Below are 21,409 nucleotides of genomic sequence, written 5' to 3'. Positions count from 1 at the left end.
TCGGTTGCGCAAGCGATAGCCGGCACGCCGTTTTGCGAAGCATAAAAACAGCAACAACGGAGAGACATCGCCGCATGAAAAAAATTCCACGTATTCCCGAAGCGTGGCAGCACATGCAAAGGGAGAGAAATGATTGAAAAAGGCGCGTGTTTTAAAAATAAACGCTATGCCGTACATGTACGACTAAAACCCTTTGGTACCAGAAAGCTTCTGCCGTACATGTACGGCGAAAACCCTCAAGGGGTTGATTTCAACATGTGGTTGTGCTTTTGCCCAATGAGTGGTCCCAGAAATGCTTGGCACGATCTACCAAACAAAAAAAGAAACAACAAATGAGATGGCCTAAGGCAGGCATGCCGTCCTGTCAGCATTTATAAGACAATGGTAATTAATTACATTAAGTGAAACGGAATAACATGCCACTCGAAGCAGAATAGCCGGGGCTTCAGCTTCAGCGCCAATGTCCAGGGGCAATGCGTCGGCACACACTTGGAAAAGAAAAACACCTCATGACCACTATGTCAGCTGTAGAACACCGCTATTGTGGGGTCTTCGTGCTGCACAGTGAAGAGCACCTCACGAAACTTGTCCAAAAGAGCGAGGAGGTTAGATCGACGCACATTCTCGTAGTACATAATCTCCTCGAGGTGGTCTTTGCCCTTGAAGCGTGGGCACAACCTGAAATAAGGGGTACCACTCATTCAGTTATGTTATAAACGTCACACAGAGCACACAGTGATGTAGAATGCAGTTTAGATTTGAATCTTGCATGTTACGAGCCAAAACCACTGAAGGATCATGAGCCACACCATAGCAGGAGGCTCCACATTTATTCTGACCACTTGAGGTTCCCACCTAAACCTGAGTACACAGGTGTTCTTGCATTTCATCCCCATCGAATAGGAAGTGAATAAAAGGGTCACACTGTACTGTAATAAACTGTTGAAAGTTTTCACCTTTTTTGTTTCATTGTCATATGCAACGCTATACCAACTAATGGCATACCAACAGAACCGACTCTTTGTTTGTCAACATCAGTGTCAAAGTTTTATGCAGGCCCTACTATTATTCGAACTCGCTTTGAAGTTAAACAGGACTAATTAGTACTACTGTATTCACTCCGAACCAAAAAGAGTTATATTCACAAAGCCTCTTAATATGCACCTATATCTAAGTACATAAGTGTCTTACATTTTGTCTCGAACGAAATGCAGCCGCCACGCCACGTGCAGGAATCGAACTCGCACCCTCGCGCCTAGCAGTGCAAGACCTTAGCCGCTGCCCTGAGTGGTATACTAAGTGCAGCTTATAAAGTGAAGAAAGTAAATGGAAGTCCATGGTGTGTGTTGCTAAATGTCTATTTTCTGTAATTTCTCATTTATGCTTGCAAAGGAAGAAAGTTGAAGATACCGTGCCACCAACTTCACATGCCACACTCATAAGAACAAACACTATGTAAATAACAAGCTCACTGTTACAAGGATAGAGAGATGTTGTAACCATCCCATGCAATATTTCACACGGGCAAATCGCTTCTACTGAATTTCCTGCCTAATGTACATCCAGCATTATAATGCCCACTAAGCAAGACATAACAAAGCAAGCACAGTACCAGCGATTAAAATAAGATACGAATAAACGTAGAGTAAAAACAGCAAATGTAGTTATCAAGACTAGATAATGCAAATCTAATACTGTAAAGTCAAAAGAACATATAGAGAAAACACAGTAATCACACAAAAAAAACGCTAATTCAGTAAACAAACAAAAATTTAAATTTACAGCATGACTGATATGGTGTATAAAAATACACGTAAATGTGCAAACTGCACGTGAAAATAAAATACATTATTGACTAGCTACCAAAGTGGTGTTTTTAAATAGTTTTATGGGATATGCTGCAATTGACACACACTCAAACCTCATTGTAACAAAGTTACATCTTACACGAAAATAACTTCGTTATATCCAAAAATTTGTTATAAACGTTTATTTGTAACACTGCAGCTATGACAAGACTATTCTTCATTTACTTCGTTATAACCGATATTTCATTGCATCCTTTTTCGTTATATCGAGGTTTGAGAGTATATTTGCAGCAAGAAATCTCGCAAGGCACACATCCCCTCGCAAAGAATCCTGTGGATGAGACCAGTTTAGAGATGTGTTCCCATAATGTGTGACAAAATACATTGGCATTTCTTCCGTTATGTTAGCGCTGCAGTGCATAATAAGGACTTTTGTTAAAAATGTATGTATATAAGTAAAACAACAGCAGATTTTACCGCAAGTTCTTTTCACAGAGAAGATGTGTATGGCTAGGTTCTGGCGGATTGCATCTTTGGACAAAACAACGCCCCACCGATGCCTCTTTCACGAGTGTTACGATACTCAGTGGCGGCACATCCCACCAATCGTGGTGCCCCTCTGTCTCGTTACGTAGAGATTGCGCTAAGCGCTGTTATCAGTACAGTAAAAGCTCGTTAATTCGGATTTCTAGGGACCGGAAAAAATGTCCGAATTAACCGAATGTCCGAATTATCGAATGGTCGAAATAAACACAATAAATGCACGAGTTTTTTCAACATACCTTTACTTAACAAAGTAATCGCGGATGCTTGTGTTTTCGAGCAGAAATTCGCGCGGACACAATTTTCCTGAGCCCTTCAAGGTGCTCAGCAGCTCGCATGATGTCTGCATACCGCAAAAGTTTCACCCGTCATCCACGCTTTTCGGTTGGCACGGTAATCCACGGGAAGATTGTTGTTCTTAAAGCAGCGTGGCTTTTGAACCTTTCCGATAACGAGAAGCGGCAAGCGCTCTGTTCCCGTCACGTTGGGGGATAAAAGTACGGTTACTCGTTCCTTGCTTCTTGCCGCCGATTGAAGGATCCCCTTTCATCACTCTTCATCACTTCTTGTCGGGAGAGCCCGTTATTCAGAGCACGCAAAATTTCTACTTTGGTGGTGAAGTCCTTGGCCTCGTACTTGGGCCGCTTCGCCGGCGTTGCCATCGGCGGAGAGTGCGGTCGCACGAGAAGTCGGCACAAAAGCACCAGCAACGATCAAGCTAAAGGAGCCGTACTGAAACTTTCCTCGATAAATCGGCGATCAACGATGCAGCACACCAACGGGAACAAAGCAACAAAACCCACACGCGAAAAAAAGGCGTTCAACCAGTCTCAATCCAAGCCAAGTCGATAATTGATGTCCATGGCGATGCTGCGTTTGAGCTTCACTTCTGTCCCGAATTGTTCTTTTTTCGTTTTCGAGCCTCGCCAGCGGCCCGAAAGTCGCCGAATTATCCGATTTGCGGTCAAATCTGTCCGAAATAACGAGCGCCCAGTCTCATAGAGTGATGCGTATATTTACAGGGACCAGATGACGTGTCCGAATTAACCGATTTTCCGAATTAACGAGAGTCGAATTAACGAGCTTTTACTGTAGTTGCCCTTAGAATTGGCTATTGGACGGACGCGTGTCATTTGCTTGGTGGAACAAGAGCGGGAAATGAGGGAGTGCCAGCATGCACAGAAGCACGAATGGGCGTGAAAACGATGTGGAGTTGTTGCCGCAGAACGTGCAGTCTCAGCCACTGGCTTTGCTCGCTTCCATCTTCGCACTAGGGGAAGGGCTTTGAATTTTTTCAGAACTGGTGCGATTTCAAAGCTCATAAAAAAATGTAAAAGTGAACATGCCTTCACAACTGACTAGGTTAAATTGAAGTAATAAATGCTATAAATAATCAAAAATTATGGTTCGTGAAAAACTGTTAAATAGTCTATTATATTCGGTTTCACAGCTTCCGCAAGCAATGCCTATTTCAAGCCCTCCAGCTTAAAATTAATGCTTTATCCTACAGGCTATTACTTATTAGCTGCCTTAACTCTAAATAAGAACCCCTCTATAATGATGCTACCAGATGGGTAAAAAAAGCTTTAGGTACCTGAGGAAGAGTTTTCGGTCTTCAAGGTTTCGGTAAGCGGGCACCCTGGCCACGGCCTCCTTCTCATCCCAGGACAACGCAAAGCGCCCATCAGACTCTGCCGGTGAGAGGTCTTCGTCGGAGCCACACTTGGAAGACTGGCTTGACTGACTCGGGCTACCAATCATGGAATCCTCACTGGGCACTGTAAGGATAGCAACAGCATCGGGAATAGAAGCTGGCTTGCAAAGATGCAGCTAGTTTAGAGGTAGGAAAATTCAGACGCAAATACACGCTTAAGGTTGCCAGCACTCGAGTAGACAAAGCCGATTATGTAATGTCCAAAGTCTGGAAAAAAACGTGCAGGCAGTGCGGGGGTGGGACAAAGTGATGACGGAAGCATATCATGGAAAGAACAGAAAACAGAAGTTAATTTTGCCAAGCAGTGCAAGGAGAGTACTGTATTTTCTCAGATATAACCCGCCCCTAACCTGCATAAAAATTTTAAGATCCCCGTGTATAACGCACACATTCTAGCTACGCAAACTAATTCTACACCTCGATAGAAATGGTCCACTAACAGACTTGTACACGTTACAGAAAATAAGTAACCGATTAGAATTACAATTACTTCCTTTAAAATGTAATTGATTATACAGTCGAAACCCGCAATAACGAAATCCCGAGAGAACGAAATTCTCACCGCAACGAAATATTTTTGGAGAATCGGCGAGTGCCCGTAGGAGTCAATGCATTTCGTAACTCGCGACTACGAAAGATATTCATACCGCAGTCCCTCATTAACGAAATTTTTGAAACACAAGTGCGCAAATAATGTACGCTCGCAACATTAACTACATTCGAAAACTGCTGAAATACATTCATGCTACACTTAAATTGCGCAAAACTATCGCTACAGCGCACTTCAGAAGCAGCCGCCATCATTGTTTACAAAATCATAAAGCTGGCGACAATGATGACGATGATGGCTAGCCGAAACACCTGCCTGTGCTCGTTATCGTGGACTACGTAGCCAAATCCACATTCCTCATGGAGTTTCGTTCATTGGCTTGGCTCTGTGCTTGGCTTTGTCGGCTTTGCGCGCACATGGTCGCGTGTGTGGAGCCATTTGTGGAGCGTTTGCTTGGCCACTTGGTGCAACATGAACTGTGTTTTGCGATTGCTTCGTCCGACTTTGCTGCCTGCGAAGATGCCGCCTCCAACGAAAAAGCGGAAGTTCATCACGCTGGAAGATAAGGCTGCAATCATCAGTGAGGTGGAAAAGGGAGGAAAAAAAAATGGAAATGGCGTGCAGCTCGCTGTGCACGATTCTGTGCTGATCCGCGCTGATCCAGCGGAGCCGGAAGGTTCGCCTGTGGGCGCATTTGATGACGGTACTGGTGACAGCGCAGTGCCGCTGTCACTGACCAGTGCATGAGGCGAACTTTGTGCCGCGGCAAACGAGATTCCCGATCGACAGGCATGAAATTGCTACATGGTAAGGCCCGCCAAAGCAAACTTACTGACTTTTGGAAATAAAATGTGTTTTTGTAAATTCCATGTCTTTTCTGCCGCATTCTGGCGCCGACGAAATTCCCGCAAGAGCGAAATTTTGTGCTTTCCCCGCCGATTTCGTTATTGCGGGTTTCAACTGTAGTGGTCAATTACAGCCCCGGAAAAGCAATCGAGCAATTACAGAAATGTAATCGATTACTTTTGCGTTACTTTCCTTCAAAATTTTATTGCCAGAACACAATAAAACAAGTTTACTCAAACTACAACAAACTACTGTGGCTTGCATGGTAGAGGGAAGGCTGGAGGCTTGCGTGAAGGCTGGGAGGCTTCATGGAAGTAAGTAGCGCGAAAAGCAAGACAACGCACAGAGGAAGAAATGACAAGAACAAGCACCTGACTTTCAACTAAGCTTTTCAACAGTGAATCAGAATCAGAAGTAAAACATATATACATACATCACCCAGCTGAACGGTGCCTCGTCTTGCTTTTCGCGCTGCTCACTTCCATGGATCCATACAAACTGGCCCAGCTATCTACACTTCTGGGAGGCTTATTGCGGCTTCCATGACATAGTGTTACACGTTGTTAACTTCCAACAGGAGTTGTTTTGCAAGGTTGTCAGCGCTGATTCTTCCATGTTTCCTTGCTGAGAGGTCAGTTGCTACACTGAACACTCTCTCAATGCATGCACTGGAGGGAAGGGCGGTATTATAACATAGGAAAACCTTGCGCACCAGCTCGTAGTTGCGCAGTGCTTCGATGCTAGTGACCATGTCCTCTATGAAGTAACGCGCTCTGCTATTGCTTGCACTCGGGTATGGCGTTGTAGTTAAGGTCAAGGAAAAGGCGAAAAACTAGGCTCTGTACAGAACCCCCCCACCCCCGTCTGACAGTACGGGGGGCGGGGGGCCCTACCAAGCGGTCGCATATTTTTTGGGACGAGAGCTGCCATAGAAGCCGGTTTCCAACTTGATTTTAGAAAAGAAAGTAATTGATTACCAATAATCAATTACAAGAAAATGTAACTGAATTACCTGGAAGGTTACAGTTTTGAAAAAGTAATCGATTATATATTACAAAATTACAAGGAAATGTAAGTGATTACAAGTAATCGATTACTTTAATAGATTACATAGAATTCTGCTCGCTAACTATGCCAAAAGAGAGCAAAAAATTTTATTTTTTTTTCAGTTTAAGTCACCATTGCCACTCCCCCGTCTTTACCTACTGTTTCATCTGTCACTGCCACAGCCATCTATGCTGCATTGTTGTGAAGCCACCTAGCACACTGAAATTCGCGTACAACCCAAACCCCGACTTTAGCTCCAAATTTTCTTTTTCTTTTTTTTCTTTTTTTTTGTGCGGGTTATGCACAAGAAAATGCAGCAGTTCACTGCTGAAGTCCATCAATTTCACCTCTGACCTGAGCCGCTGAAGTCCGACTGGCTGGTGGCCGGTCGGTGACTCAGGTGAGGTTCGGACAGGTAAGGTCGCGACCCGAGGTAACCGTTGCTAGGCTGCTCGGTTGGCACGAGGTAGACGTAGGTGTGCAGCTGCATCAGGATCCTCTCCTGAAGCATCCACACCAGAATCTGCAGCAGCTGCTTCTGCATAGTGACAATGCCCATTAAAGGCCTACTGCAACCGAATTTAAGTTCACTTCACCTTTATCTTTACAGAAACAGTGGTGAGACCTGACAGAGGCACCTGCACAAGATTTTGGCAGCAGCGAATAACTTACACGCAGTACAAAACTCAATATACACAAACCTCAGTATAACGAACACGGATATAACGAATTATCGGTTATAACAAATTATTGGTTATAACGAAGTAAATGAAGAATAGTGTTGTCATAGATACAGTGTTACAAATAAACGTTTATGACGAATTTTCGGATATAACGAAAGTAATTTCGTGGCTGATGTGACTTCGTTATAATGAGGTTTGAGTGTTACAACATTGTCAACTCACGATATAACAATCAAAATCCCCGTCCCAGCACTCCGTACGGATGGTTAACCAGCAAAGCTGAAACATGTGGCCATGGTGTTTATCACAGAATTAATCCCGACGGTTCATTAAAGTTTTCCTCAATTGTTGGTTATGTCTCCCCAGAAATCTTTATAGATGTTTGCCTACTGTGTGCTCCTTTCTTCACTTTTAGTGGACCAGTAGTGAGTAGTGGAGCGTGCCCAATTCCTGTGGCACATATGTGCTAGGAGTTCTTGCGTACATAGGGCAGACGAATTTTGGTTTCGCCTAGCCATAAACAGCTTCGCTGTAAAAAGAGCACCATCAACTAACACATTACAATAATAGATAAGTACTAGAGCTGAAATCAATCGTCGTTTTATGATAAGCGAGCTACAGCAACTACAATACATGTGCTGAGAATAATCATATCAATGTAAATTTCACACGTAATATTGATACAATAACCAGGACTAAACCGATATTATGTAAGAGATTCTAGACATTTCAGGTCTTTACCTGAGTGAAAAACTTGTGTAAAAACTTCGGCAGATCCCACGTGCCGTGGGAATCGATGTTATGTGAAGCATGCGGCGGGAAGATGAATGTGGCGTAATTTTGTACCCGGAGCGAGACGTTACGAAATGACGCTAAAGATAAAGAAATGACCCAAATGGTATACGCACACACTTATGCAGAAAAGTCGCACATGGTTTATATAACCAGTTCTTTACAGTTGCGTAAGTATGCCTATGGCAATATGGGTATTACCAACACCAGACGCAGTAAGCTGATACGCAGGGCTTGTACTTGTCCGTTATAATGGAGATCGCACGCACGTTTCACGAACACGTGTGGAAGGGCTTCTTGACAGTTCTCACGTAGATGGCGGCGAGCGCAATGTCTGTTATTGTGATTGATGTGCGCAATGCAGACTCGGCAATTCCACTGGTTGTCTGTATGTGTTCGGTGTCTGGCAGCCAGCGAAGTGGGATGCAGCCTACGTTGAAGTTGAGCATCGCCGTGTTCTTATATGTGCCACACCACCGCACCTGCAATGAATCCGCTTGCTGTGGACGACACAACGGAATCCCGTGATTGCAGTGAGTTCATTGCCCGGGTTGCAGAAAGTGCTAATGCGCCAGTTTCAGTGAGCAGAGCGTCCTTTTTGAAGTCGTGCATGTGCGCGTTCACAGACTACATTGAGAGCACCGAGCGTGAGGGGATTGTTGTGGTTGTGGCACCAAATGAATGTGGTAGCCCGGTTCAAGACAATGTCTAGAGGCCTGTTTGCTAGCCGGATCATGCCGTCCACCGACTGTCTGTCGACAGAGCCAGTGACATGTCGGAACCTGAAGTCACCTTTTGCGTTGGTGAGGTATAGGCTGTCGAGGCTGGTAGCCCTGGAAAGTGCTACGCAGACCAACTTCAGTGGATGGCACTTATAGTATCCATAGACTACAAGGACCTATGTGGTCTTTTGTGACTTTTATATAGTTATGGCATTTGCTTGCATAAGGGGAAACTGTGTCCTCTTACACGAGATACTTTGTGGCGTATATCGTGGTTGTAGTGGTTCACAGTCCCATGGGCACCCATTTCAATTCTACTGAGGGGTGTGCGGTAGTGATGTGCTTCGTCAAAGTGGCTCTCAATCAATGTGAGGCCATCCTCGGTTAGCATGAGGCCATCGCCCATCCTCATACGAAATCAACAGAACAGTGCGGCATGCTGGCGGACCACGTGGATGAGTGGATGGCAGTCGAGCGCCTTCCAGGGGTGTTCTGTGTTCAGCTCCTTGACTTGTCTTGCATTTCAATGTGTATGTTCGCGGTTACTGTGTTGATTGAGACTGTGATTCACCTGTGGCACATACCCGCATAACATGAACTGTGGTATGCGGGTATATGCCACACGTGACTGAGGGAAAGGGTTTTATGACGTACACGATAGGCGTTTTGCGTTATTCATGTCATAACCAATGAATCTTGTTCGTCATACACTGATCCCCTGCTGTGCCATTTTTGGTATATTAGAAGGTACGGAGACGACCAGGAGAGCGCCCAGACGTAGGCGACTAGATAGATAGATAGATACGTAGATAGAAACGGCCAAAGTGCCTGAGGTTCGCTAAGAAATGCTTCGCATAAATGAGCAAAAAACATTACCAATGATTCATTTACAGAGCCCTTTGAATAGATAGTGGGAAGCGTAATACACAAGGGAGAGGCTAAATATGTTATGAGTAGTAGCAGTATACACAGTTGAAGGCGACACGTGCAACCAAGCATGCCACCTACGAGACGTTGGGAGCCCCCTCATCTCGGAGGCATGCGTTCGAGGTCATGCACTTGTTGTGTGTCACTCCTGCCAAGCAGTAATGGTGGCATCTTTCTCAGTTTCAGAAACAACCATTTCTGCAAGCTATTCCCGATGCTTCCGCTCGCATTTCGAATGTCAAAGTTTCGCACAAGCACTGCTGTGCATCTACGCCATCTGAAACCAGGCGTTTGATGTGGTCTGAAAAGTTTCAATGCAGCTGGCCAAACAACCTAGCGACAACTTTATTTGCGACTCTCCGCTGCTTTGAATTTTCTGTGGGACACCGCAGCTGAGCTAAGTGAATGAGCAGTCTCAGTAAGTAGTTGTACTAACGCGCTGCACGACCTCCTTATGTTATCACCACCAAAGTCCTGCCCCAGTTGGAGCAACATTGACAATTTCTTGCCAGTCACCAACTACCTTGCATGTCATAGCAACATATCGAGTAAGTTTTCCAAGCACCCAAATCATGAATCAAGGTTTACAACAAAAGAATGTTAAGCTGGTTGGCAATTATTCGTCGCGCGAGAGAGGGTGGCTGTGCAAACACGGACACTGGGGAAGAGAACAACACAAATGCCGACCTTGTTGTCTCATTCTCGTCCACTTTTATAACAAGGTTTACTACCCTCAGCCTCTGGCCCCACATTTCGGTTATTTAGTGGCAATGGTTTTTAATGCCACAATGGGTGTTGTTTAGAGTTAGCAGGACTTTATTAACTCCGCTTAATATGACATTCAATGCCCCTTAGATGCTTAGTTTTATCGCAGTCCACATTTCATGACTCTCATGGAGGTTGCAAACACTTGTACAGCACACAATTTTTTGAAATATTATGCATGCTCACAGATAATTACATTAGCATTAAAGCTTTAGTTAAAGCCTTAGCGTTAAAGCCTTTTGTATAAATATCAACTGCACATAAAACACTAATAGTGGCAGTGTCCAATCAGTCACATCTATGCCAATATTCGAAACCATCATTAGCCTTATTTCATCGCAATGCACAAACACCTCCTGGAAAATTGCAATTAACTCAGTTCTGCATTAAACAAGCTCGCATAATACTAGCCTCAAGTTTTGAAAACCTTAATTTATTTACTGTTAGTCTTACTGCTGACATGGCTTAGCTACAGAGCAACATATTGTCACATGGTTGTTATTGTGAAGAATTCTTCATTGGGCGAACTTACGCCCAGCAAAACAGAACATTGACAATATGAAGCAAGCACAGTTGTTGGTCATCGAAAAAGTTATGTGCAGACCTAATGCGTCAGCAATTTATACACACATTACGGTACATTTCCGGGCAATTGCTGGTGGTATCATACATTCCAGAATGTACTCCAGTGTCCAGATCATGCACGCAGTCCAAATGGAACAATAATAAAATGTCGGGATAAATTTGAAGTGCAGCTTGCATAGCGTGATAACATGTGCAAAATTTTTAATCAGTGATACCCCACTACATTGAAGAAGAGATGCAAGTACAATCGTGAGCAATATGAGAGGAAGCACCAAATTCTGTTTAGTCAACAATCACTTGTAATGTACCAATAGTATAAACGTGACGTACTGAATTGCAAGAGATACTTTTTTGCTCGAGGATTCAGTGTCACGAACACTTTTGCGCTTGCCAACTGCGTTTAGCCGCTACGACCTTTCAAAGGTAATTTCAGTGTTCCCTCTCATATTGGCTATGACTGCAGAAGTAGCAATAAACAGGCAATTCAAGGACAGCATTAAACGCAGCCAACGTTTAAAGAAAACACACAGGTTTGAACTAGACATAACACGCACTCGTTCATTTTTCAGGTCCATGGGGTCATTCAGCTGGGACAGTGAGGTAGGCAGTGAGAACTTGGACATAAATGCCGGTAGCGAGACTCCAGGAAACATCTCGGCAAACCTCTCGTGCACAGGAGACTTTCTGCAGGTGACAGAAAATGCCCATTTCAATTGCTTTAATATCCCCATTACAGCAAAGCATAAGTCAGTCAGACCAGAGCATTGAAAAACACAGATTTCATTTGGGTTCTTCCATATTTGCCATGTTCATATACAACAAAAGCATAGGTTTTCTTGTTGAACAGGAAATCCTAGAAGGATTGTAAGCTACCTAGACCACAACTATGCACGAGAACATTGCGTACCTCTTTGAGCTGCATAGACGACAAGATGTTCACAACAGAAAAACAAAAAATTTAGGACTGTAGAGCCGGAAAGCCCAGAAAGATGTGCACAGAAAGCCATCACAGCTTTCTGTGCACATGAATATTAGGCTCATCGATACCCAATATTCACGTGAATATTAGGCACCAGTGAAGGATATCAGGTGCACATGCATACAGCACTTTAACTTCCTTCTTTCGTTTCACTATGCGGACCCGAAGGTCACAGGATCAAATCCCAGCTGCAGCAGCCGCATTTCGATGGCGGCAAAATGCTAAAGGCCCGTGTGCTTAGATTTAGGTGCACGTCAAAGAAACCCAGGTGGCTGAAATTCCCGGAGCCCTCCGTTATGGCATAGCTCGTAATTATATCATGGTTTCGGGACGTAAAACTCCAACAATTGTTGTTTCCTTTTTCTCCTCCCTGCTCCAGTGTAGGATAACAAACAAATGACAACCTAATTAACATCACACCTTTTCTTTTCGCTCTCACTCTCTGCATCACGCAGACAAGTGAAAGTTGTAGCACCGTCAAACCCACTCACATATCGGTCGGTGCATTTGGAGCGAGCACATAGCAGTTGCTCTCGCACAGAGGGTAGATGATGGTGGCCTTGGCCCAGTAGACTAGATGAGCTGACAGCTGAAATACCTGTGGCAAAACAATGCTCCCGTAAACCATCCCGATAAACATGGCCCGTTGACAATTTTCGAAAAGTAAATGATGGCACAGCAGCGCAAGAACTTGACACTCTTTCAACACCTGATGCATAACATAACACAGCTACAAATCCACGCTTCATTAGAGCACAGGAATTGCCATGACTCTACCACAATGCCTGCTCTGATTAAAGGCCATGAAGTTAACCTTAAGATTTAAAGCTTGTTCTCTGAAAACCTCAGTGCAAAGGTTTGACACTGATTGATTGACTGATTGATTCGATTGATTGATTGATTTAAAAAGCTGAAACATATTCATGAAGTCAAGAAGAGAGATGACAGACCTGGCAAGTGCCACCAAAACTGACACAACTATTTCTGTACAATATTATAGTAGCAACACAACAGCCATGCTACAAGGAGTTCATTTCTGCATGGCGGCACTAAACACAAAATACTTCACTAATACATCACTAAATTATTCAACTTTTCATGTCACACTGCTTTGTAGACCAGGAGCCACTTGTGCAACAACGATCACCATGTTGCAAATCACACTAAATGGAATACAGTTAAAACTCGACCCAATGAAACCAGATTTTACGAAGCTTTCCCGGAAATAAATGGCTAAAAAGCGGTGGTCTCTTTCTAATTATGATGCCGACTGGTTTTTCAAAAGTACGCTCTGACACTATCAAGTTAAAACATCTAGCCACCCTAGTCAGGGCCCTAGTTTTACTTTGTGCTCACGGCCAGAGCAGACTCAACAGTTGGATGGTGCTAGGGACAGTGGCGGTTAATTGTGCGTGTAACTGCTCCCACAGGAACACTATGGTGGTTGCTCTCCTTGCTTCACTGCTTAAGTGACTGATGGCACTAATCTTCTCACAACTTTCTTGCTCAGCTTGCTCGCACAATCACTGCATTCATTCGTGCCGTCTTTGCTTATTGGAAGCCTGTTATCGCTTCAAGTGACCGTCTACCTGGCTTGCAATGCCCGCAAATGGGAGGCTCTACTATGTTACAAATTTAGACTTTGAAGGACCGAAAAACCCCCCACCTCTTGATTTTACAAACTTCCCAATTTAACAAAATAATTTCAGCATGGTCATCACTTAATTAAATTGAGCTTAAACTGTAGTACATAACAAAGACAGGTGGAACAGCAACGTGTCACAATCCCCATAACCGGCTCCATTAATTTCCCATAGCAGCTTAAATGACGACAATTTCAGACATGCCTGTCTCAGGGTAAGATCCGTATCCGCAGCCAGTTGCACGAGGCTGCGCATTGGGCTGGCTGTGTGGATGAGTCGGACAAGTGCGGACGATGCGTCCGTAGGCAGAGATTCTACCAGCTCCCTCGGGTCCACCAGAAGGAGGAGGGCATGGTATGGCCTGGAAGGTATGGCACGACCTTAAAGTACTATTGTGTTCTCCTAATTATTGAAGATGAATTCAACATCTTTTCTTTCTTAGTATTTCGTGCTAGCATTCCTTCTTATTTATTGCTTGCATAACTGCATATTATTCAACCCCAGCACCTACAAGAGGCAAGACGCACAAAGGTGTACTGTCATCACGTTATGCACAGGGAAAAGTTTGCGCAGAATTTGCCTACAAGTAACTGTCATAGTGGTCGAAGCATTTAATAGAGTGAGGCGAAGGCATACTGGTGGACATGTATTAAATGTGTAAGCATTTCTATGCCAGCTTAAAAAAGAACAGTGTTACGATTACGAACACTCTGTCAAGCAAGACGAATCACTGTAAATCAATAAATACAGTAAAACCTCGTTACAAGAGACACTGTCACAAGAGACATTTGAAAAATGGTTATGTATGTTTTCCTAAGTGTGCCATGTTAACGAACCCTCATACATGAGACATGGTTACAAGAGACACTCAGTGACTAAGGACAAACTTTATTAGGCCTTTAGAGTAAATTCTTCCATATTTACAGGAGAAACACAACCCAGAAATGCTCACAAAACGTGGCCGACGTCATAGCACAAATCAGTATGCACTGCCATTTTCACTCTCTTAGCTCAATTCTGTTTCAGTCCAAAGCCAGATATCATTCCTCACATGGTAGTGACTACCAAATGGACCAAGTTTTCTGTCCTTATGCTTTTATAATCACTGTTGTGCCCTCACACCGACTATGTGACAGAGTACCAGTGAGCTGGATTTCTGTCACAGCATGTGTGGCACTGGTCTTTTTGCATGCGGGTGTTTAGAGCAGGTTTCCGGAGCCATCCGCGTGTTTCTGTGAGACAGCTGTGCTTGAATTGTCGGGAGTGCCACTAGCTCAGCTATCTCGCTGGGAACATTTTCCACATCAGGACTTTGATGCTGATGTACAAGGAAGTGATCTTGCCCAACTCCTCAGCGTTTTTAGAATTTTTGGTTACAAGAGACACCTTTCCCAGGTCGCTTGAGTGTTTCTTGTAATGACCTTTTACTCTGAAACAAAATAAGTTTTCTTGGCAGTTCTGGGTTTCGAACCTAAGGCCCAATGCTCTGCAGGTGAGTGTCTTACCAACTAAGCAACACATCCATGCTTGCAGAATGTGAATACATCGAACCCATATGAATGCGATTTATTGGTGATACCAAACAAACGCAAAAGGCTTTGTTGAAATATTTCACGATGGTAGATTAAAAAAACGCCCTCCCTATGACAATGTATAAAGCTGACACATCATAACAATTCAGACATTGCAAAAGTTCAATGCCAAACACATATTTCAGTGATTGCTGGAGGAGCCTTCCAATGGGCCATTTGAGACACTGATGAACGCTAGGAGAAAGATGAAAGACACTGAGTTGACGCTGCCCCAATAATGTTCCAGGGAATGTTGTAACTATGGAGTTTTCTACAAAAAAAACTCTACGTTTACTCACTACTTAAATATTATGGGGAGGGGGGGGGCTCTCAAAATATAGCAAAAAAATCTTTAAAAATGTCAATTATCGGAAACCATGATTTCGAAGTCCTTACAGTCTAAAGTACTCTCTGTCGAAATATTATGCTCCGGCAAAAAAGTTTGCCTTTTTCTTGCAGGCTCAACACATGAAATTGCAAATGTTCTCAAAACTTTGAACGCAATTTTCTCGGCTTTGTTATTCCTGTGAAGTGCCTCTGCGTTACGGGAGTTTTGAGGAACTTTCCATGAAGAGATTTAAACAAACTTCATATCGTTCTTTTCAGCAACAACTGAACTACAGGCTAAAGCTTTTCTGTTTTTCATAACCTTGATGATGATGAATTAACTTTATTGATTGCCCTGCGAATTGGTGGGATGGGCCTGGATCCCGCCTAGGCTTCGGCCAAGGGTTGCTGGCCCTTGGCGGCTTCCTCGGCTCGCTGGACGGCCCAGAGTTGTTGCTCCAGGTCCGAGCTGAGCAACGCAGACTCCCAGCGCGCGTGGAGGCTGTCGCTGTTTAAGGCTGCATCACAGCTATTGTTTATTATGTCTGGACATCCCCATAGTATGTGCTCTAAGGTGGCTCTAGAGTCACAATGTCTACACTTGTCTGTCGTGTATACGTCTGGGTGTATTACATGCATGATAGCTGGACTCGGGTAGGATCGGGTTTGTAACTGCCGCCATTCGACAGACTGTTTCTTGCTTAATTTCGGGTGAGGCGGTGGGAATGTACGCCTCTGCAATCTATGGTGTACTGTAATTTCGTGAAATGTGGTCATTCTATCTTCCCACTCCCACTCATCGGTATTCCCTGAGACGGCACTAATCGATGCTCGGTCTGTAAGCCCTCGAGCCATGCGGTGCGCCGCCTCATTACTACCTTCTGATAGTGTGTGAGCGGGTGTCCATATCAGATGGACACTTTTTTCTTGATTATTACCGAGTTGTAGAATTTGAAGTGCCTCTGGGGAGATTCGGCCGTTTGCAAAGTTTCGTATCGCCGTCTGCGAATCACTGACGATCACGTCCGCTTGTGTTTGTGCTATGGCTAATGCGATAGCTATTTCCTCTGCGGTTTCTACGTGTGGCGTACTGACGGTAGCACTCGTCAAACATTTTCCCTCATAATTTATCACCACGGCTGTGTAGGCGCGCTTGTGTCTGTATCTAGCTGCATCTACGAATACGGTGTCTATGCTGTGACCAAATTTCTTTTGTATATCGCGTGCTCTGCTTTCCCGTCTGCCCTGATGGTGGGCGGGATGCATATTCTTGGGTATAGGAAGCACGGTTATCACGCCTCTAATATGTCTGGGCATATCTACTTTGACGCCATGTTGGGTGTGATAAGTAATACCAAGCCGATCCAATATTTGCCTGCCTGTTTTAGTTTTGGATAGGCGTTCGTATTGAGCGATGCGTTGTGCCTCGATTAGCTCATCCAGGGTATTGTGAAGACCTAGCTGCAGTAGACTATCGTTGCTAGTGGTGATGGAGAGTCCAATTGCTTGCTTGTATATTTTCCTGATTAAACAATCTAATTTGTATCTTTCTGATGAGTGCCATCGTAAGTATGATGCTACGTAAACTATTCTGCTTATTACAAACGCTTGAACTAGTCTAAGCAGATTGCCTTCTTTCATTCCGCTATATTTGTTGGCGATGCGTTTAAGTAGCCGCATGATTTGAGACGTTACAGCGTCTAATTTGCGTATGGTCTCTCCATTATGGCCGTTACTTTCAATAATGAGTCCCAACACTCTGATCCTGTCCACCTTGGGTATAGGTTTACCATCCGCCGTAGTGAGGTGAATTTCCAGGTTGTTCTTTCCTCGTAATAGCGTGGTTTTCGGCCGCGTCGTGATGGTTTATAAATGAGGAGCTCAGATTTCTCTGCCGAACACGCCAGCCCGGTTCCTGATAAGTATTGTTCGACTGTTTCTATTGCACGTTGTAATGTATTTTCAACTTGTCCATCACTGCCATCGCTCACCCATAAGGTAATATCGTCAGCATAGATGGTATGATGGAGGCCGTCGATTTCCTGTAGCTTTGCTGGTAAGCCAATCAGAGCAAGATTAAACAGCATCGGAGAGATTACTGACCCTTGGGGCGTACCTGCGCTTCCGAGCTGTAGTTCCTCGGATACTATGTCTCCTATCTTAATACGTGCTTTTCGGTTAGTTAGGAAGTCTCGAATATAGGTGTATACTCGCTGGCCTAGGCCTAGCTCTGTTATTCTGTTTAATATTGTTTCGTGCGTAACACTGTCAAAAGCTTTCTTGAGGTCTAATCCTAGAACAGCTTTGGTGTTTCGACTTGTGTTATCTATGATTTCATGTTTAAGTTGGAGCATTGCATCCTGTGTCGACAACTTTCTCCGGAAGCCCAACATGGTTGGCGGAAGAACGTCGTTGTCCTCGAGATAGTTTGTTAGTCTTGTTAGGACAACGTGTTCCATAAGTTTTCCCAGGCAGGAAGTGAGCGAGATGGGCCTCAAGTTCTCCAACTGTAGCCGCTTGCCTGGTTTAGGTATTAGAATAATCTGAGCCGTTTTCCATTGTTGTGGTATTGTGCCTAATTCCCAGCAGTCGTTAATGTACTTGGTAAGTTGTTCTAGAGAAGCATCATCGAGATTTCGGATCATCTTGTTTGTTATACCGTCAAGACCTGGAGCCGAATTGGTATTAACCTTTTGTAAAGCTGCTCTCAGCTCCGCTTCACTGATCTCTGCGTCTAGTTGTGCGTTTTTGGTGCCTGTGTAATGTGGGTGTATTGCTGGCTTATCCCGAGATAAATACCGTGCGGCTACCTCATCAATAAAATCTTCTTCGGTGTTTTCATATGCGTGTAATATTTTGTTTATGTTTTGTCTATACGTGGCTTTAGTGTCCTCGGGACTCAAAAGGTACCTGAGAAGGTTCCAAGTTCTGGATAGCCCTAACTGTTTATCCATAGAGGTGCATGTTTCCTCCCAGTGTTGTTTGCAGAGCTGTTGTGCGTATGTTTCTATGTCTCTGTTAAGCCGAGATAGCCTTCGTCGGAGCGTCCTGTTGTGTCTCTGGGTTTTCCATCTTCTCAGGAGACCTTGTTTTGCTTCCCACATATGTAAAAGTTTACTGTCTACCTGTTCCATTTGCGCTTCCTGGGGGATGACTTGTGTTGCTAAGTTAACATCCTGTTTAAGCTGCGTGCTCCAGTCCCCTATATCTGAGATAGTATTATCCTTTTCCTTGCGAATTTGTCTGAGTTTGTCCCAGTCTACAATTTTGAGCTGCTTGCCCTTAGACTTGCGTGGCCCTGCTTTTACAGTGATTTCGAGGATACTGTGATCGCTGCCTAGATCTTGTAGCGTGTTGAGCCATTTTGCATCCTTAATGTTCTTGGTAAAGGTGAGATCTGGCGTAGTATCCACACTAACACTAGACCCTCGCCTCGTAGGAGTCATAGGGTCTGTGATGAGAGTAAGGCCCTGTTGTTGTGCATCTAGCCATAGCTGTCTGCCTTTGGGGTTTTGATATTTGTATCCCCATGCCATGTGTTGAGCGTTAAAATCCCCCCCAATAACTAAGGCTCTGCCATCCGCGATAGAGAGGGTCTTGCAGAGAAGTGATCGGAAATTGGGATGTCTATTTCTTGGGTTGCTGTAAACATTAGAATAAATAAACTTTGATTGTTTTTCCTAGGAGGTATTAACTCGATTAATAAATTATCTACATCCGCAATACCTGTATCATGCTGTACGACCGTGTGGTGACGTTTCACTAGAGTAGTGACAACTCTTGTCTCCCCGTCAGCACTACAGAATGATCTGTACCCAGATAATTTGGCCTTACAATGTGTCTCTTGTAACAATATGACATCAGGATGTTCCTTATTAATTAGGTATTGATGTAAGTTGGATCTCTTTCTACTGTAGCCTCGACAGTTCCATTGCCAGATAGTATAATGGTCGTGTCGATCCATGGTGGCAGTTACGGTTTTCCGGTCCCCTCCACTGTAGATGTCGAGGGTCTCATATATGGCTTACTGGTTGTTTTGATGAGGCTGCCTCCACTGGTTTGAGGTCCCCACGTCTTCACACAAGTCTCAATATCGGTAAATCTAGTAGCTATTGTGTTAAATTGTTGTTGTATTTGGGTCATAATAGCCTGTGTAACTTGCTGGGTAATTTGTGCAGCCATGTCTTTAAAGCTTGAATCTAGGATATCTAGTTTGTCTTCTAGACTGTCAATTTTCCTGTCGAGTGCATCCTGTCTTTTCTCTATAGTTTTATTGGACTTAGTCTTTTTAGCTGTGATCGTCTGGTTATCGTCTGTGGCCTTGCGTTTGGCTGGCGTGTTAGCCTCTTCCTCCATGTCTGCCACTTGTTCTTCTATACTATCTATTTTGATACCTCGCCCGTTTTTGAGAGTGGTGTTTTCTGCCCTCAATCTACTGTTTTCTTCTTCTAGAGCTACAATCCGCTGATGTGTTATAACCTTGATGCAATTTAAATTATTTGATAAGTGGGCTAATTACTGGAAGCTAATTTTTACCTTCCAAGTTTGAAAATTATCAATGAAATAGCTGTTTGGCATTTAAGGGGGGAGGTGGGGATCGAAGCTGAAATTCTTTATTTTTTGTAGTAGAACAATGAAATTTGGCATGCTTATTGGGAAGTGCACTGAATGACTATTTACAAAGTTTCATTAAGATATCTCCAGCAGTTCTGACATTATAAATTTTTACTTGCATCATTCTTGTACCATACTTGCAGAAAGCCTGGCGTGACAACAAAACATGGTAAAAGCCCAAAGTCGCCCTTATATTTTAGCCATAGGAATGGTTCATGCTGTGACATTCTCCAAATATTTTTATTACCTCAACTTTTTTTTACACGAAACATTACATCCATGTTTGCATAATGCATTCGTCATCGTCACGTCAAATTAGCTAAAGAGTAAAAAAATGAGAGAGTAATTCAAAAAAACATGGTTGATCCCTCTGTCATAGGAATCGGTATAACACGAAAGTAAAACGTGTCTTCACAGACGTAGTTGAGCGTTTGTTGCGCATTGTTTCGCCCCGACAAGTTGTAATGTCACGCGAAGAACGGCAAGCAGCTCGAAACTTCCGACGCGTTGCTCAAGCAGAAAGGGCGCACGGAACGAACATACACAAGATGAGCGCGAACAAACAACTGTCACAGCTCGACAGTTAAAGCGCGCTGGTCAAATACAAAGGAGGACGCACGAAATGAACGCACAAGTATACGCAGGATGAGCGCGAACTGTCACAGTTGTAGCTTATTCGTTTGTGAGCAGCGCGCTCCTTTCGCAAAAGCGGCCGCTGCGGTGAGCGAAATGACCTTCGTGCTCTCTGTAACTTGAACGCAAACTTGCGGTGAGAGCGCAAGACGTACAAGATAAGCGCGCGGGCAGGAGCGACCACGCCCTGTACACGTTGTACAGACACACGCTCATCTCAACGCGGGGGGGCGACGACAATTAAAGCGCGCTCTTCGAGCCCCGCGCCATCTCGCTAGTGATAACGAAAATACGCTGATGTACCCTGATCTCTGAGTACCGCCGCTGGTAAGTGGTGTATATAAATAGCACGCCGTCAGTATGGCGAAGAACGTGCTGTTTGTGGCGCAGTCGTTTCGCGCTGCGTGCTGGGGATCGAGAGGTCGCGAGTTCGATTCCAGGTGACAAAACTTTTCCTTCTAGTTTTTTCTTTGCCATATGTTAGTCTTTATATTTTATAACGTCATATCCGTGACGGAAATGCGTCAGCAGAGCCGTGGTGGACCCCGGCATAAAACACTTTCGTGTTAAAATACAGGAATGTCACAGCGTAGAGAATTGACTAGGGAATACAATGCAACAGACCTCATGAAAATCCATCAAGCCATAGTTGTGCTACGC

General features: G+C 44.1%; 1 protein-coding gene across 1 annotated transcript in view; it reads right to left on the bottom strand.

Moving 5' to 3' along the window:
- Positions 1-354: 354 nt before the first annotated feature.
- LOC119399649 (GATOR complex protein NPRL3) overlaps positions 355-21,409 on the bottom strand; it is a 34,735-nt gene continuing 13,680 nt past the window's right edge. The window contains exons 9-14 of the mRNA XM_037666465.2: positions 13,809-13,965; positions 12,453-12,559; positions 11,537-11,666; positions 6,863-7,046; positions 3,946-4,129; positions 355-678 (exon numbers count right to left, since the gene is read on the bottom strand). Of these exons, the coding sequence (XP_037522393.1) occupies positions 522-678; positions 3,946-4,129; positions 6,863-7,046; positions 11,537-11,666; positions 12,453-12,559; positions 13,809-13,965 (919 nt within the window). The 3' untranslated portion in view covers positions 355-521. The remainder of the gene's footprint in view (positions 679-3,945; positions 4,130-6,862; positions 7,047-11,536; positions 11,667-12,452; positions 12,560-13,808; positions 13,966-21,409) is intronic.

The sequence above is a fragment of the Rhipicephalus sanguineus genome, chromosome 7 (genome assembly GCF_013339695.2).
Source record: "Rhipicephalus sanguineus isolate Rsan-2018 chromosome 7, BIME_Rsan_1.4, whole genome shotgun sequence".
In the NCBI taxonomy this organism is placed as follows: Eukaryota; Metazoa; Arthropoda; class Arachnida; order Ixodida; family Ixodidae; genus Rhipicephalus; species Rhipicephalus sanguineus.
Note: the sequence above shows the minus strand (reverse complement) of the source record. Positions and strands in the feature narration are given on the sequence as shown.